Genomic DNA, 16,709 nt, shown 5'->3' with positions numbered 1-16,709 from the left:
ATCATCATCATCATCATCATCATCATCATCATCATCATCATTGCTATCATTGTCAAAAGAAGGCAGACTTATGTATTATTAATAATAAAATTAACCAAAAATAAAATAAAAAAGAAGGCAAACCTATATATTATTAATAATAAAATTAACCAAAAATAAAATAAAAAACAAGGCAAACTTATATATTATTAATAATAAAATTAACCAAAAATAAAATAAAAAACAAGGCAAACTTATATGTTATTAATAATAAAATTAACCAAAAATAAAATAAAAATAAATGCATGCAAACCACTACACCACACTGACTCTCTTACACAGGCCTGTCCTGGAAAAAGAAATAAATAAAGAAGGCCGACCGGAAATGGCCACTCAACTCCCCAACTTCTTCTCCTCCTGCTCTCATCCTCTTGCTGCTTGGCGCCATGTGGGACCAGAAAAGAGCCCTTTCCCCTCCTTCTGGCTCAGAATCCTCATCTGCTCCTCCTCCTCCTCCTCCTCCTCCTCCTCCTCCTCAAGGGGACAAGCTCCCTTTTTAGGCCGGGGCGTGGTCGCGTGGAACGGAGCGCGTGGAGGAGGGTGGCACCCAAACCGTGAATTGGCGGTAACCAGGCCAGGGCCGGGCCGGGACCGGGCCAGGACCGCCAAAAGCGGGACAATCCCATCTGCAGGCGGGATATGGCATCCCTAGCCACAGGTGTTGATGGAAGGAAGCTGTTGTGTTCCTGTTCCCACCATAATAAAGTGAAAATAGAGAACTGTCTCCTGTTCCAGTCGGCAATACCTTCCTGGTCAGGGACATAGCATAAAGCACATCACCCTCAGCAATGCATAATTCAAACATGGCAGTTGTCCCTTTCCCCAGATATAGGGGAAGAGACATGACAGAAATTAAGGTACATAAATTATAATTGTTTTGTTCTACTTCCTCAGCTTTAAGTCATCTTTATTTTAACATATACTTAGAGCAGTAGGACATTATTTCAAATGCAATGAAAGATGACCGGTTGTTTTTTCTGATGCTTGCCCACATTTCTGTTTATAGTGTTGTGCTCCTGAAGCATTTAATCCCAAATAACTACCAAAACTTAATTATGATTCCTCAGTTAGGACTCCTTATACTGGAAGCACAATTAAGAGCATAAACAGACCTTAGAAATGTGGCAAATCCCTATGTTTTGACCATTGATGTAACTGATTCATAAAGGAAGTGGGGGACATGAAAAGATGCTGTCAAAACAGAAAGTCCATTTTTGTATGCAGTGCTAAAGTTCAGAAAGGCAAAAATGGACAGACAAGTAAACTGCTGCTGAAGTATACTCAGTCCTTCTTATACACGGATTTTTTTATACATGGACATACACAATTTGAAAATGTTAAAAAAAAGTATAAATTTCAAATATCAAACCTTGATTTTCCATTTTTTTAAAATAAGGGACACATTTTGCTATGTCATTATATTTAATGGGACTTGAGCATCCACAGATTTTGTTATCCACGGGGGATCTTGGAACCAAACCCCAGCATATAACAAGGGTCCCCTGTATAATTGAATGTGTAGGGTACAGGTCTGAGGAAAGTGTATGTAGCATCTCTTCCAACTGTATCGATTTGGGAGGGACAATCCTGATTCATCCACTGCTGTCCCACTTTTTCAGCTGCTTTAGGTTTTGTTTCTCTCCTCCTCCTCTCCCCCCCTTTTCCCTAGGCTTTATTTCTAGGGAATTTGCAGATTAGCGGTTCTTTGCCTTGGGTGCCCATGCACTGTGAAGGACTTTTTTGGGGAATTCTATCTCCACTTACTGCAGCATTACCAGATTGCCTATCACCATCCTTCCTATAATGTGTTTTATTTCTCTGCCAACAGAGAATCCAGCAAGCTAGCAGACCAACCATGGACTGGGGGCCTTCCCTGGAGGAGAACAGGACTGGCATGTATGTGGCAACTCTGGCAGGCAGCCAGTCGCCTAAACCTCTGATGGTCCATATGCGAAAATACGGAGGTATAACCAGCTATGAGAACATAGCATTTCAGGTAGATAAAGAAATTGAAGAAGAAGAAGAGGAGGAGTCTATGATGTGAAGAGACAGCTTCTCTTGCTCACCCATAGGCTAGATGTTGAAGAAAAATGCAAAGAATAAACCCCTGAATGTTTTTGCACAAGATGCACCTTGGTTGGCACAGTTGAGGTCATTTGGCAGCCAGAAGCTGCTGACTGTTAAGCATCTCACAGCAGTAAGTTCTGCTGAGAATCCCAGTGCTGTTGAGGTTTCTGTTTCATGTGGAGAGATGTGCAATGAACCTGTGTGTCTTAGTGCTCTAGTTGTGTCTGGTACAGGCCAGCGACTCCTATTGTCTCTTCCTGTCCTCACAGTTATGGGTTCAGTGGTGTGTTGGTCAACTTTGAAGTCCAGGTGCTCAGCATTACAACCTCCATCACTGTATCCCCGGAATTCAAATATTGGTCTTGCCATTTTGACAGTTTTATCCCACTCCACATACTAGATACTAATAGGCTTTAGTTTCTCATTCAAGACCAATCTACCATAGATTTCTATGCCTTACAAGTAGGGTCCCTCACAACAATATAAATAATGATCCCTACTCCCCAGCTACTCTGGATTAGAGCTTCATTGAGAAGGAAAGGGGAAACCTGAGCTGGGACGACAGATGACAAAATTGTTCTTGCTAATAAAACTCAGGCCCATTACAGACGGGCCTGAAAATACGGACTCAGTCCATATTAGGGTTAGAAAGGGGCGTCACTTCCTGATGCCCCTAACCCTACTACAGACCTAGTCCGTACAAAATGGCGGCGGCCGTTCCACACGGCTGCTGCCATTATGATGTCATGACTGTGCTGCCTTCAAACGAGGCGGTGTGGACGTCTAGAGCGCCCTTTCCGCGGTGCAAGAAGGAGCTCTGAAATGGAGCTCCTTCTGGGGTTTGCGTCGCTGGGTGCAGCCTTTACATGGCTGCGCCCAACGACGCAGAGGAGAAAGGGGCCAAGAGGCCCCTTTCTCCTCCTCCCCACTGTCGCCGGGTGTCCTTGGGGCTTAAAGCCCCAAGGACACCCCTTTCCAGGCCACGGGGAAGCGGTCTGGAAAGCGGCAGATTGGGGCCTCAGAGGCTGCCGGTCTGGCAGCTGAGGCCTTGATACAGCAGGGAAAGGGGCGGGTGCAGGCTGCCCCAAATGGGCAGTCTGTAACCCGCCAAAGAGTCCTGGCATTTCAACATGGCATTTCCTGGCTCTATAGATAATGTACAGATTTCTCAAGACCAGGATCCAGTCTCCCATATGCAATCTTCTGTATCGATTCCATATATCGTTCTTCAAGCTTTTGGCAAGATACTTGATTGTACTTTTTAGACTAAAAACTTTCTTGTTCCAGTAAGTCTAATCATACATTCTTTAACCAAACAACCCACACTCCAAACTGTGCTATTCCTCTTCACTCTGTAGTGTAGCCTAAGAGTTAGCCAATGGAATGTATTCCATAGTTCTAGAATGTTTAGAGAATAAAGGAAGATATTTTTATGAATAATAAGAAAACTGCCTCCTGAATACAGTAAATTAACTAGTAAATCTAATTTCTAATTTTAAATTAAAACAAATAAAAATTCACAGGGACACTGGTAATGAATGAGGTCTAATGAGAGATTTAGTCATAGCCAGCATGGTGGAGTGGTATGAGCATTGGACTATATGACTCTGGAGAAGAGAGTTTGAATACCAACTCAGCCATGTGAACCCACTGGGTGACCTTGTGCAAGTCACATGCTTTAAGCCTCAGAGGATGGCCATGGCAATTCATTGAGAAGGAAACCCCTGTAATAGGGTTGCCTTAGGGTTGCCATATGTCATAATGACCTGAAGGGACACAAAAACAAATAGGTAAGATAACAGTTCTTTCACTCAGGAAAAAAAATGTATCTCCCATTTCTCCATGTATCTGTATAGGCAAAGGAAAGAAAATGGAGTAATGAACTATATCAGCCACATTCATATCAAGAAACAATATCCACATTAAATATAGTTTAAACCTGACTGTGTGACAATGTTTCTGTACCTGAAGAGTTGGTGCAAAAAGTAATATTCTCTAGCAATTGTTTGTGAGCTTCTTCAACCCTATATTTATCAATAAATTTGATTGATATTTATCTAGAGCCAGTATCCTATTCATATCTCTAGGTGGCAGAAGAACAAGAGTTCAAAGTCAACTCTGTCATGCACATGAAACAACGTTAACACACATAGTTTATAGCACATGTATTGTACATACATGTAAACTCAATTTGTGCAACAGTAGGGATAACTGTCTTACACTGACTCAGATTAGTATATGATCTAGCCCAGTACTATCCACTTTGACTGGCAGTGGCTCCCTAAAGATGCCATAGATGGAGCCTGGGATATTCTGTATGGTAAGCTACAACCCTTCCCAAATAGCAAGTTGCCTAAGTTGTATTACAACATTGGTCCTTGTCACTCAGTATTGTCTACATAGGTGTATGTTTGTTTGTTTGTTTTTAACCTGAGTGCTGACTTTCAATTTGAAAAGGGTCTCAGGTATCGCAGCAGGCAGGACTAAAGGAATGAACAGATGCCAAGGATAGAGGATAGAGGAGGATAGAGAGAGAAAAGCCAAATCAAAGACAGTAGAGTCAAACATAATTCTTTTATTTAGACATTTTCCCCACCAAGCATACAAAGCACTGATTAAGTTTATGAATGCCTCGTCAGGACTAGTAGGGTGTACAGACTGGCATCTTTGGCTGGCCTGGGAGTGGAGTCAGGGCAGGGCGTGGTGTCTACACGATGCACGCTCCAACTCCGCCCCCAGGCCAGTGTGATGCCATGTGCTACACCACACGGTGGGCGGCATCATGGCGCCCCTCTGGCAGTATGTCTGGATGACACAGTGCCAAAGGAGCACTGAAAAGCTGCGGTGCCATGGCTATGGTGCTCTTTCCATGGCACAGAAAGGAGCTGCTTTTTGCAGTTCTTTTTTGTGCTGTGGAAAGGTGAGATTGGGACTGTGGTGTGTGGTTGCTCTGACCCTGATCTGGCACTAAAAGGGGCGGTCGGTACAGCCCCTAAGCCTCATTGCAATCACTTTCCCATTTGCAAGATATGGATTCTACACAACTAGTAGGGAACTTGTGGTTTTGATAGACTCTAACTCCTACATCCTTTACCATTGATTAAGCTGTGTAAGGATGATGAGAACTGCTGTCCAACAATATCTGCAGGGTCAGAATTGTCTATCTGTGCTTTACAAAACCTCTAAGTTTGGTGAAATTCTCCAATGTTTCAGGTATGGGACTTTTTTAGCTGCATCTGAAATGCTAAGGATCAAACCTGAGACCTTTCATAGAATCATAGAATAACAGAGTTGGAGTTGGGCCATCCAGTCCAACCCCCTGCCATGCTGGAAATCTCAATCAAAGCATACCCAACAGATGGCCATCCAGCCTCTCTTGCATACCTTCCCTCCTCCCCCCACTTCTCTCTCTCTCTCTCTCTCTCTCTCTCCCCCCTCCCACATAGAACCAAGAAAACTATGTTAAATGTTTGTTATTGCTCCAGAAAAGAGAGTGTTTTTTGAGCAATAAGAAAGCCTTCACATAGTTGTTTTGATTCCATGTGCGTGGTCTTAATGCTGGACACAACCTGAAGTGTGTTGTACAGGATCAAAGACAGAAAGACAGGATAGGCGGATGGATTATTGTATGAACTGGCCCATAGTGGAGCATACTCTTCAGTTTTCTGCTGAAATTATTTTTTAATGGGCCATAAAACCTAAATATTAATTAGAATGCACTTTTTATTCATCTTCTAAATCGGGGGTAGGCAACCTTTTTGAGCCAGGGGCTGGGTTGCTGGCCCTCAGACAACTGGGGGGGTCGAAGCCAAAAAATAAAAAATTAAAAAATTAAAAAATTAATTAAATAAATAGACCGGGACAAATGTAGGACAAAATTTTCAAATGGAGGACACTTTTTCCGCTGGGCCGGATCCGGGCTGTGGGCCGGAGGTTGCCGACCCCTGTTATAAATTTTGCCCAACATTCATATGTGGAGCTTATAAAGCAAACGGATGAATTATGACTGTCTTTTGCTCTGTATAGCTGACACCAAAGAGAAATATTGCCTGTTCTTCCCTTATTTCTGGAAGTTGTCTTTTCCTCAAGAAATGTTTTATAATAAAACCAGGAGAGATCAAATGAGACACTCAATATCTCATTTTTCAAAATATAGAGAAAATTACTCTCTTATTTTTTTTTAAAAAAAATGGAAAACATGCTATCCTTTCATCTCCTGAAGATGAAAAGGGATTTCTTTTTCAAATAATATCTATAGAAGGGTGATTTTGAAATGATTGTTTTCATCTCTTGCATGGAAGAAGCTGGAAAGGGTTGGAGTGTGAGACCATTACCTCCTTGGCTAATTTTGTTGGCCAAAGTGAAACCTAAGAGTAGATGGGATTATTCTATATATGGGTGAGAAGCATATGCCTCCCAGATCCTCAACGCCACTCCATTTGAGGGGGGGGGGATAATTGCCAAATGCTCATTGGGGAGGGCATGGTAGGCAATGTCATCTTGAATTCAGCCCCTCCCTGGCCTTTTTAAATCCTATGAGATGTATTGTTTAAAACAGGAAGTGGAAGCTGGGATGTGGTGGCTCAGCAGCTAAGATGCTGACTTTGACAATTACAATATCGGCAAGTCAGCAGTTCAAGGCCCAAATCATGTAAAATTCAAACAGATAGATAAGTACCACTTCAGTAGGAAGGTAACAGTATTCTGTGGCCACAAGACCACAGAGTTGTCTTTGGTAACGCTGGCTCTTCAGCTTAGCATTGGAGAGGAGCATCACCCCTGCAGTTGGACACAACTTGACAATTTTGTCAAAGGGGAAATCTTTACCTTTAAAGTGGAAGCTATACAGGATGACTAGATTTCACAATCACAAAATAGGACTTGTTTTAAGCTCTTCTTGCAAATAATTAGGCCACCAGAGAGGCATTTCAGCCTCTTAGGAAGTTGGAAAAAAACCATAGAGAAAACTTAAGAAATGACAAAATAATGGTATCAAGGGGGAAAGGACTGTGGTGATCTCTGTAAACCCAGAGGGCCAAATGTGGAGACTAGCTTGATCATATTCAGGCCTCCTGAGCCTAAACGTCTTGATTCTTATCCAATAGATAAGTTATTCATTTCACCCCCTCATGCTGCCTGCAATATTTTCTATGGATGTTATCACATGGGGAAAATAGGGGAGATTTAAACATTGATTATCCTGTGAAAATCACACCATCTCAATTAATCTTTTCACACACATCACGATTAAATTGCCATTATCCCGGGAATAAACAGGCAATAAACAGCAATAAATCATTCATGGGATTTGTTGCTGTTTATTGCCTGTTTATTCCCAGGATAATGGTAATTTAATCACGACATTGTGTGAAAATGCTAATCACGATTGTGCAATTTTCATGGGATAATCAATGGTTAAACCCCCAATTTTCCCCGTATGATAAAGTATGGCCTTTTCCACTTCCTCCTTGAACCACTAGGAGTTGGCTTTAGTGGGCTATCAATCTGTCAAATGTTAATGTGAGTACTATTTCCTAGTACAGATACACTGTGTTCTTCTTTGTGATGGTATGCAGTATTCTTCTATGTGATGGCCACTGATGTTACGGTTTAGAGGGGGAAATGCGGTACATTAGTGAGCAATATTTTCAGATTTTGATAAAAATAATTGTCAGGGAAAATGTTAATGTAATCTCTGGCCGTCAGCCTGTCGTAGATAGATATTCTATCTGCTGGCTGCCTCTGGATACTCTTCTAGGACAAACACAAATTTCCCATTTAGGCTTTTTTTTGTCTGGCTCTACCAACACAACATGTGTATCTATGGGTGTTTTAAGCCTTAATGAAAACCACCAGAGAATTCAGACTTCACACATTAACTTTCTGGAGAAATTATTTCCTTACAAATATAAATAATCTTAAAAAGAGGAGAAGACAACTTTATGTCTTCCAGAAATTTTAGGCTACAGCTGCCCAGCCAGAGTGGCAAAAGGTCAAGAATTATGGACTCTAAAGCATTTGGAAGGTACCATTTTGCCTTGCCCTTGAAATAAAAAGATAAATTTGTCGCCTCTACCTTGTTATTCCTCTGAGTCCTTCTCATTTCATCCTTGTATATTTATGTGTAAATCTCTGTGGGTCAGAGCCTTATTTCTGCTCTGTTTTGGAGGGCACATCTGTTTAAGGAACAATCCCATCACTCAGCTGTACTGGGCAGCATTTATGAGTCCAGTCCAGCTCACACAATGTATTCTAGCCCAGAATATCTTCTTTAAAAAACAAATTATTGTTTAACTTTTAAATTTATCAACACATTTTGATACATTTCAAGTGAATAAATTTAAAAAATGCACATCATGAAACAATTAACAGAAAGGACAACAGTTGAGAGCAACAACTGCAGTGATAACCAACATGCTAATGAAAAGTGTCATTCATGCAATGGTCTTTAAAATAATGTTACAGTAACAATCAGCCTATTTTATCTTTCCATAGATATCTGCATACACATTTGTTATCACTTACACATGTAATAAAGAGGCACCATGTTTCATAGAAGGGCGCCATGCCATTGAGCATCTCTTGTCATTTTAACTTGTGTCAATGCATTCTAAAGTGCAGGTGGAACACATGGGTGGGTTGACCATCAGTGACTGGTGGATCTGCTGCTGCAAGGATAGTGAATCAATTTCCGCTTTTATGGTTATTCCTTCTGCAGCTCTACAAATTGTATCCCAGTGCTGTTCTAGTACTCAGCCCCTTTCAGGACTAGGGAACCTTGATTGCTCCCACACAGCCCAAAATGACCATCCAACTGAAAGGGAATCCATCTCCTCCACAGCCATAGATCTACTACCTGTCTCTGTGTCTGACATTAAGAACCAGTTCTCTGTGTTATGTTGTTTATGGAACACTGATTTTTAAGTGTGAAAGCAATATGCTTATATTCAATCTCTTGCTCAGTGTTTTTTTAAGGTCTGTTCCTGAGTCATAGACACATGCCATTTAAAGGAGGTCTGAACCTCTCCACTGTTATTTGTATACATGTGAGCTGTGGAAATTCAGTTATAAAGATAGATCTATCAGGGTATTTATTTATTTATTTATTTCATTGGTGTGCCATCTTTCTCCCGGAAGGTACCCAAAGCATCACACAGATAAAAACATTTAAAAATCTCAATAAAATTTAAAACAATTAAAATCATCTACAAACTATATAAAAGCATATATGTTTAGGCTATTGATAGTTGAAGAACAGGAAGGCTTCATGTAAATGCCAGTGGTGGATTTTCCTCTCTCTTTGTAAAGCTGCTGCTAAACAGCAACCACTTCTATGCAGTGGTTTGAGACTGGATTGAGCCCCCCCCCCCATGCTTACTTGAAGATAAAAAAAGAAAGACAGGCATAACTGGATCCTAAATATTTAGCATAATGAGTAGTTTAGCCATTAGACGCTTTGAAGCTATTGCCCAAGATGTACTGATCTCTCCCAACTAGGGTTGCCAGATCTTAGAGCCTGGCTCTGAGTCTCCAGTTTTCATGGGTCATCTCCAGGTGGGAGACCAGGGTTTTGGGGGTGAGGGAGGAGTGCTCAGTTCTGGGAAACAAGAAAGGGCTTGCTGATTTGCAAGACTAAATTGTTTGGTTGCTGCAGCTTTCAAAGCCTCTCCAGGTGGCTTGTGCATGTATTTAATTAGCTACCTCTTTCCCTTTCAGTTGTTGTGCTGCCAGGGCTCACCCTCTGCTCTGCTTCTGGCTAGAAGCAAGTAAGCTAGATGCAACGTTCTCTCCAAATAAGTGAGAAAAAATTGTCCCTTCATTTCACCTTGATCTGGAAACAACCACTTTAACTATCTTAATTTCCAAGCAGGAAAATGTGTTATCTTGGGGTGTATATGTGTGTATGTGACAAGTTGTGAGCAACTGTGATTGATACTTTATGCATAATACCTAGGTCTCAGGTTTGGGTCCAGAAACCTCAGGGTCTGGGATAGTCCTGGGCTGGCAACTCAACTCTCAACATGCACCATTTGGTGGTTCTGCACTTAATTATAGTTTATAACTTCCAAATGAACTGGAGAATTGACTGTTTTGGAAAGCATTTGGTTAGAGATAATGTGAGATTAAATTAAGGTATGAGTCATGGCCCACTGACATATTAACTTTATACTCACTGGACCTTATGGTTATTAAGTGATAAACATGCAGTTTATCAGTTCTTAGAATCCTCTAAGTAGAGACAGCATTCTTACAAACAGATATTTCGAATTATGGTAAGAAAGTTGGCACTAATAGTAGCTGAAGCAGAAACCACACTTGATGTGTTATCAGTGACGCTTGGGCTATTTGTTCACACATTCAAGCAGGATTTTGAAAATTAGTTTTAATGAATAATTAGTTATAGTTATAGTTCCAAGTCCCCCAAGAATGGTTACTGTTATAGTTGCAATTTTTTAAAAGTAACAATTTGCCTTCTATTGTTTTTTTTCAAAAATAATTAAAATATATATGTTTAGTTCCTGGGTTGTTGTTGTTTTTAGAAAACATGTGAATCATATATGCTGTTGGCCTATGCTACAAAACACAATTTCCTTCCCATCTAATTTTTGTTGACTCAATAGCTACACAGAGCAGTCACTCCTTCTTAGTGTTGTAATGTAGCATAGTGATACCTTTGTAGTTTATAAAAGGAATTAAATGCCAGTGACAAGTTACTTCCAAACCCTGCATTCAATCATTTATTGCTGAGAAATAAGAAAGAGAAATGCTATTCTTAGAATCCTAGCAATGTATAATAAAGAGGTTCAACATTTCAATCAAGGTTTCTGAACTTTTGAATCAGCAGAGCAATGTTGAAAATGCCTTCTAAAATGAATAAGAAGGGGGAAGGAAAAGGATGGAACATTTCCCATAAGTTCCCTGAATTGTAACCTATTTCTCCCCTCCCTGTTTTTATGGTAGGGAAGCAATTAGAGCCTGGGAAGCTTTGAAATGCTAGTTGTGAGGTGCATGGCCATTTGAATGTGGATGGTACTGGGCCCCCATACCTACACTGCCGAATATTCCTTCCCTCTTTCTTTCTCCTCCCACCTTGAGGCAGGTGTTTGGAGAGAGTAACCAGAGATTTATGTGTTAATCATTTTAAGATGCAGATTCACATCCCAGATTTATTCAGATGGTTTCATCCTCTCTGTTCCCAAAGATGTTAAATGCATGTTTCTCAATTCCCTCTCTTCCTCAGGAAGCTGAAATCATAGGTAGGTCATGCAGAGAAATTTGAGGAAGTCGGCCTGCTGTGGGGATAATTCAAATGCACTGGGGGCTGCATAGAAACAGAGGCTCAGAAAAAGCAACATCCTGTTTGAAGGCCTCTTTTGCAGGAGGGATGCTGTAATACATGCTCTAAAAAGTGATACCAGATCGTATAATGGGCCAATATGTGAAAATGAAGGTCTTGGGTTTAATTTTCTGATTTTAAGAGGATGCAGATCAAGTAAACGTTGGAAAGGTTTTCAGGCAGAGGGATATGTTTTCATAAATTAAGCATTGAAAATGAGGTGGCAGAAGTGGTGGTGCGATGATAGGCACTTGTGAACCTTCATGTAGCTATGTCTTTTCTTTTTCCTTTCTTCACTTTCTCTTTTGCTAAGAAAGCAAAACAGTATTCTGCGTCAGGACACAGCAAACAGCAAGTTCCATTTCAAATACATGGTTCAAGTTTGCAACTCCAAAACAAGATGCAATCTTTAGACATTTCAAATCAAAAAAAGCATCTCTCTTCCCCCACCCATCCACCCTCACTTTTCACTCTCTTCTTTTCTCACCTTTGCTGAAAATATTCAAGGTTTTCATCCAGTGTCAACACTTTGACTTCCTTTTCTTTTTGCCTGAAATGTATGCTGTGTGTGCATATGTGCACTGAGTGTATACTGTATGTGCATATATATGTGTGTTTGCACCTTTAGGCCTTCCAGCTCTGCAACAGAAATATTCTCTAAAATGTCAAAGTTTCCCATGAGGCAAATGAGGTTTGACTCATTTGTCAAACAGCTCTGTGGGACAACAACATGGACAGTTTATAATTGACTCCAGCTGTAAGTTCATAATGTCACGAAATTCCCACACCGCACAGCTTGCCTTGTTTCCATGGGCAAAATAGAAGACGATGTTAAACACCACATTAAAGCTCAGAGAATTTTGAATCTTTCCATTCAGAGAATGGATACAATTATCGAGGGAATGGCTATGAAAAGCCAAATAAAACCTCTAGGGCTTCAATCTGTTACTCACTTATTTGGGACTTAGACAATTTATGCTGGAGACATGGAGAGGTTTGGGCTGCCTATTCCTCTGGAGCCTCAGCCATCCAACATATATGATGGCTGCAGATTGCAAATAAGCTGTTGCAGTATACCTTCCAAGTGTCCTGATTTGGCAGAAACAGTTCTGATTAATCCTCTGTCGTTCCACCTTTTCATCTGCTTTTAAAACGTCCCTGTTCCTCCTCACATTCTCCTCCTTTGTCTCCAGCTTTTTTCAGTTACTGCAAACTGAATTCAAAGTGCAAAAGTAATTTGTGCTCAGTTTAATCAGGAAGGGAGGGTGCATAATTTATTCTTCCCAGTAGGCTCAGACAAAGGAGTTTATTGCTCACCTTTTTAAATTGGCTCCTGCCTCCTGAGCTGAAGCCAAGATGCAGTATAGAAGCGGAGATTATCGCTCATTAAATTGCTGCTGAACTGCCATCAGCCTGGGTCCAAGCTGGGCTTCAGCTGCGCTCTGCAGTACTTTTTAGAAGTCGGAAGTATTCCAACTTCTAAAAAGTGCTGGTGGAATGCAGCTGGGACCCGGCTGGGACCCAGGCTGATGGTGGCTGGCAGCTTGACAGCGATTTAGTGAGCAATAATCCCTGCCTCCATCCTATGTCCCAACTCCAGCCCAGGAGGCTGGAGCTGGTTTAAAAAGGTGAGTGATAAACTCCAAAAACAAACTGCTACAATCTGTCTTAGCTTGTGTGTTCTTCCTCATTAATAACTTTTGTCATCTTGAGCACATTCTGATGGTGCTTGACCACATGTGCGCCAGTTTTCACCGGTGAAATTTTGGCAAGTTCATTGCAGCATTATGTACCTATTTGTCCTTCCATTTTAATGCACTAGTGAGATTTTTATTTTATATTATATATAACTTTTTATCAGACTAAGATTTAATCACACTCCCCCACCCTTTATGGGTCAGTATTAATGGAAGTCTCACCGGTAATAGTTTGCCCCTGTTCTCTTATGTTCAGTAAATGCAGGCAATTGCTGAAAGGACTACTCACAGATAAAAAGAAAACAAGGACAACAACAACAACGACAACAACAAATTATTGTAACCCACTTCTAGAAAAAAAAAACCTTTCCCTTTGTAAAAAAAAGAAGCCCTATCCTTAAAAAATATGAAATCCTCTCATAATTCATGCAAAGGAAAGAGACAATAGATGACTGTTCTATTTCCTCTATATTGCTTGCTTATTGCAGTATAATGGCCCCATGTAGTTTGATTTTTTACTTTTGAGTAAATCCCGCCAAGGGTACAGACTGATAGTTTCTAGAACTTCCAGTTCGAAGGCATTGTGCTTCAGTCTTCCACATTTTAACAGATTTTGTGGAGGGGAGAGAGAAAAAGAGGGAGGTGGATGGAAATATATAGGAGGGCCACACAGGGAACACAATGACCTTGGTAAATTTCTGTGAATGAAGCAAGGTGATTGCACAAGAAATGCCTTGTATGAACTGAATAATCCCCAAGTTACTGTTATTAAAATAAACTCCTTTGCTCATACTGACTGTATCTACTTACAGTGTAGCAAGACAAAAATAGAGAGGAACAGACACAGGGCAGCAGATGGGGGGGGGGGGAGTTCTATGTTGGAATTTCAAATACCTATCAAAAGATTACATCTTGTTTGAGTCTAACGTGTACAGGCCATTAAGCATGCATGTCAAAAATAATTGATCTTAAAGTTTGTGTGTCTCTGCTCCATGCATTCCAACATTTCACAGATGAAAACTGGGACACATATGACCAAAAAAAATTAGAGTTGCCATAGATGGCAACAGTTATAGATGAAGAAAATGAAGATCATATTTGTGATCACTACTTAGTCATGATTTTGGTGCTATTGCATATACACATATAAAGATATTTAGGTATTTAATTTGGACAGATCTTGGCCACTGAAGAGACAGAGATGTACTTTCTAAAGATTGTCACCTTTTGTTTTCTTATCTATAGCACTTTCGTTTTTGTAAGAAGTATACAATCCAGTCAGAAATGGATTAACACTATTTTGACAATAAAATCATACCATCCACAAAAACTGCATTTTCCTCTTTCTCAGATGTATAAATCTTAGAAAATGAAGCTACATCAATGTTACTTAATAAAAATGGGATCTAGCTTGGTTCTTTGCTTTCCCAGTATACTCTAATCAGACTAATTAGTAAGCAGTTAGTTTTGCAAATAAAATATGCTTACGCCCCTATTTCCTGTTTAAAAATGGAGACACTTTTGCTACCCAATTTCCCCCCTCTATTTCCAGAACCACAATACATACTTCCCAACAGCTCTTGAAAGAGTTTGCAAGCAACTAAGCATCATGTTAATCATTAGAAGGATGGTCATAAACACGGAATTTATGGAAAGTTTAGTTTATGGTGGGGGATGGGAAAAGGGGTTTGTAATAAAGGTTTATTACTGTGATGAATGACTTGCTCTAACCTTGACACTATTTACCTAAGGAGAGGCTGGTTTATTGCACAAATTGCCTTTGATCAGGTGAGAATGGAGGAACCCAGAAGCATACTGGTTCCAGGGGGAGAAACATGGCAGAAGACTATTGGTTCATCCAAAGATAACTAATTAATAGTGAAGTTATGGATTGGCTCCCAATGAGAGCAATGGGGCAATATGGAAGGATTGAGCTAATTCAGTGGTTGAGTTCCACTGTGTTTTATGCTGCTTTTTAAGTGTGTGGCAAGCTGAAAGGTTAGGAACAGAGACATCATCATGTGAGCAATTGGCTTGATTAGGTCTTCCAAGTAGGATACTTTCAACTAGCCTACATATTCCAGCATGATACACTGAATAAGATATTCTGATATGTCACTGCTCAACCTCCTCCTTGTCTACCCCCAAGGTTATTTTCTGCAGCATGGCATGGAACGCCTTGTAAACTCTGGCTGCTCTATGAGGTGGTGTTGTTATGTACCTTCAAATCATTTCCAACTTCTGGTGATCCTAAAATGACCCTCTCATGGAGTTTTCTTGGCAAGTTTACTTAGCAAGGGAGGGGGTTGCCATTGTCTTCCTCTGATGCCAAGAGAGTGTGACTTGCCCAAGGTCACCCAGTGGTTTTCATGACTAAACCAGGATTTGAACCCTGTTTCCTAGAGTCCTAGTCCAGCACTCAAACCACTACACCACCCAGGCATATGTGCATATATAAGTAGATTAATTTGTTGGAGTTTGAGTGTATCAAAACTTGTCTTCAGGCAGAGGTTAGAACTAAATTGCTTTTGAAATCATGTCAGGCCCATGATTTCTTACAAAACTCACTGTCAGCCACTCAGGCCTAAGAGTGAAAGTGGTTGTGAGAGGAACCAACAGCCCTTTTGATTCTTGTTGGTGTACTACTGACCAGACAGTACAATGGCCCTTTCTCATGAATGCAAATTTTGACTATCTGTTGTGTGGGTGTGTAACGATGCCTTCATCTCCAAGCATTTTAGTCATGCTAGCCAAGTGATATCCACATCCTCATGTAATGAAAGTGGATATGAAGTAGTCATGCTCCAGGAATGGACAATTGCCCCCTCACCACCATCTCATTGGAACTGTACGCTCCAATATTGGGGAGAGCATTAACAACTTTGAAGTGGGAAAAGAAACAGAAACAATTAGGGAAATGATGACTGTAACAGTGGAGTGCCCAAAGGGTACACAAGTAAGCAGAGGTGGGTCTTAAGATACGCCTTGTCAAAATATCTCTGGTATTCTTATCACAGCCCTGCATGTAATCTAACTTGTGCCCCCACAGCAAATATTGCAAACATGGCACTTGCTTAAGCTAGAATTTCTAGAATCTTCTATTTTTAGAGGAACACAATCCCTATACAATAGGAACACTTGCTGAAGCAGCATTGACTTGCTTGTTCAGTGGTGGGCGTGTTATCCTTCTGGGCTGAGACAGCATCATAATCATAGAATTGGAAATGTCCTCATGGGCCATCTACTCCAACTTTTTGCTTAATGCAGGATCTCCAGCTAAAGCATTTCCAGCAGGTAGCTGTCCAGCCTCTTTTTGATGACATCCAGAGAAGGAGTCCCCACCACTTCTCTAGGTAATTGCTTCCATTGCCAAACTGTTCTTACTGTCAAGAAGTTCCATCTAATGTTCTATCAAAACCTACCCTCCTGCAATTTAAAATCAATAAATCTGGTCCTACCCTTCAGGTCAGCAGAGAATAGGCCTTCCCCCCTTCTCTTTGTGGCAGCTCTTGAGGTATTTAAAAAGTGCAATCATGCCACACACACACACACACACACACACACACACA

At 40.7% G+C, this 16,709-nt stretch overlaps 1 protein-coding gene across 1 annotated transcript in view; it reads left to right on the top strand.

Annotated features, from left to right (window-relative positions):
* Window positions 1–2,494, top strand: part of SLC6A7 (solute carrier family 6 member 7) — a 34,488-nt gene extending 31,994 nt beyond the window's left edge. The window contains exon 14 of the mRNA XM_042455663.1: window positions 1,868–2,494. Coding sequence (XP_042311597.1) covers window positions 1,868–2,083 — 216 coding nt within the window. The 3' untranslated portion in view covers window positions 2,084–2,494. The remainder of the gene's footprint in view (window positions 1–1,867) is intronic.
* Window positions 2,495–16,709: the final 14,215 nt, after the last annotated feature.

Source organism: Sceloporus undulatus, chromosome 2, assembly GCF_019175285.1.
Source record: "Sceloporus undulatus isolate JIND9_A2432 ecotype Alabama chromosome 2, SceUnd_v1.1, whole genome shotgun sequence".
NCBI lineage: Eukaryota > Metazoa > Chordata > Lepidosauria > Squamata > Phrynosomatidae > Sceloporus > Sceloporus undulatus.
The sequence above is the reverse complement of the archived record's forward strand: the minus strand, read 5'-3'. Positions and strand labels throughout refer to the sequence as shown.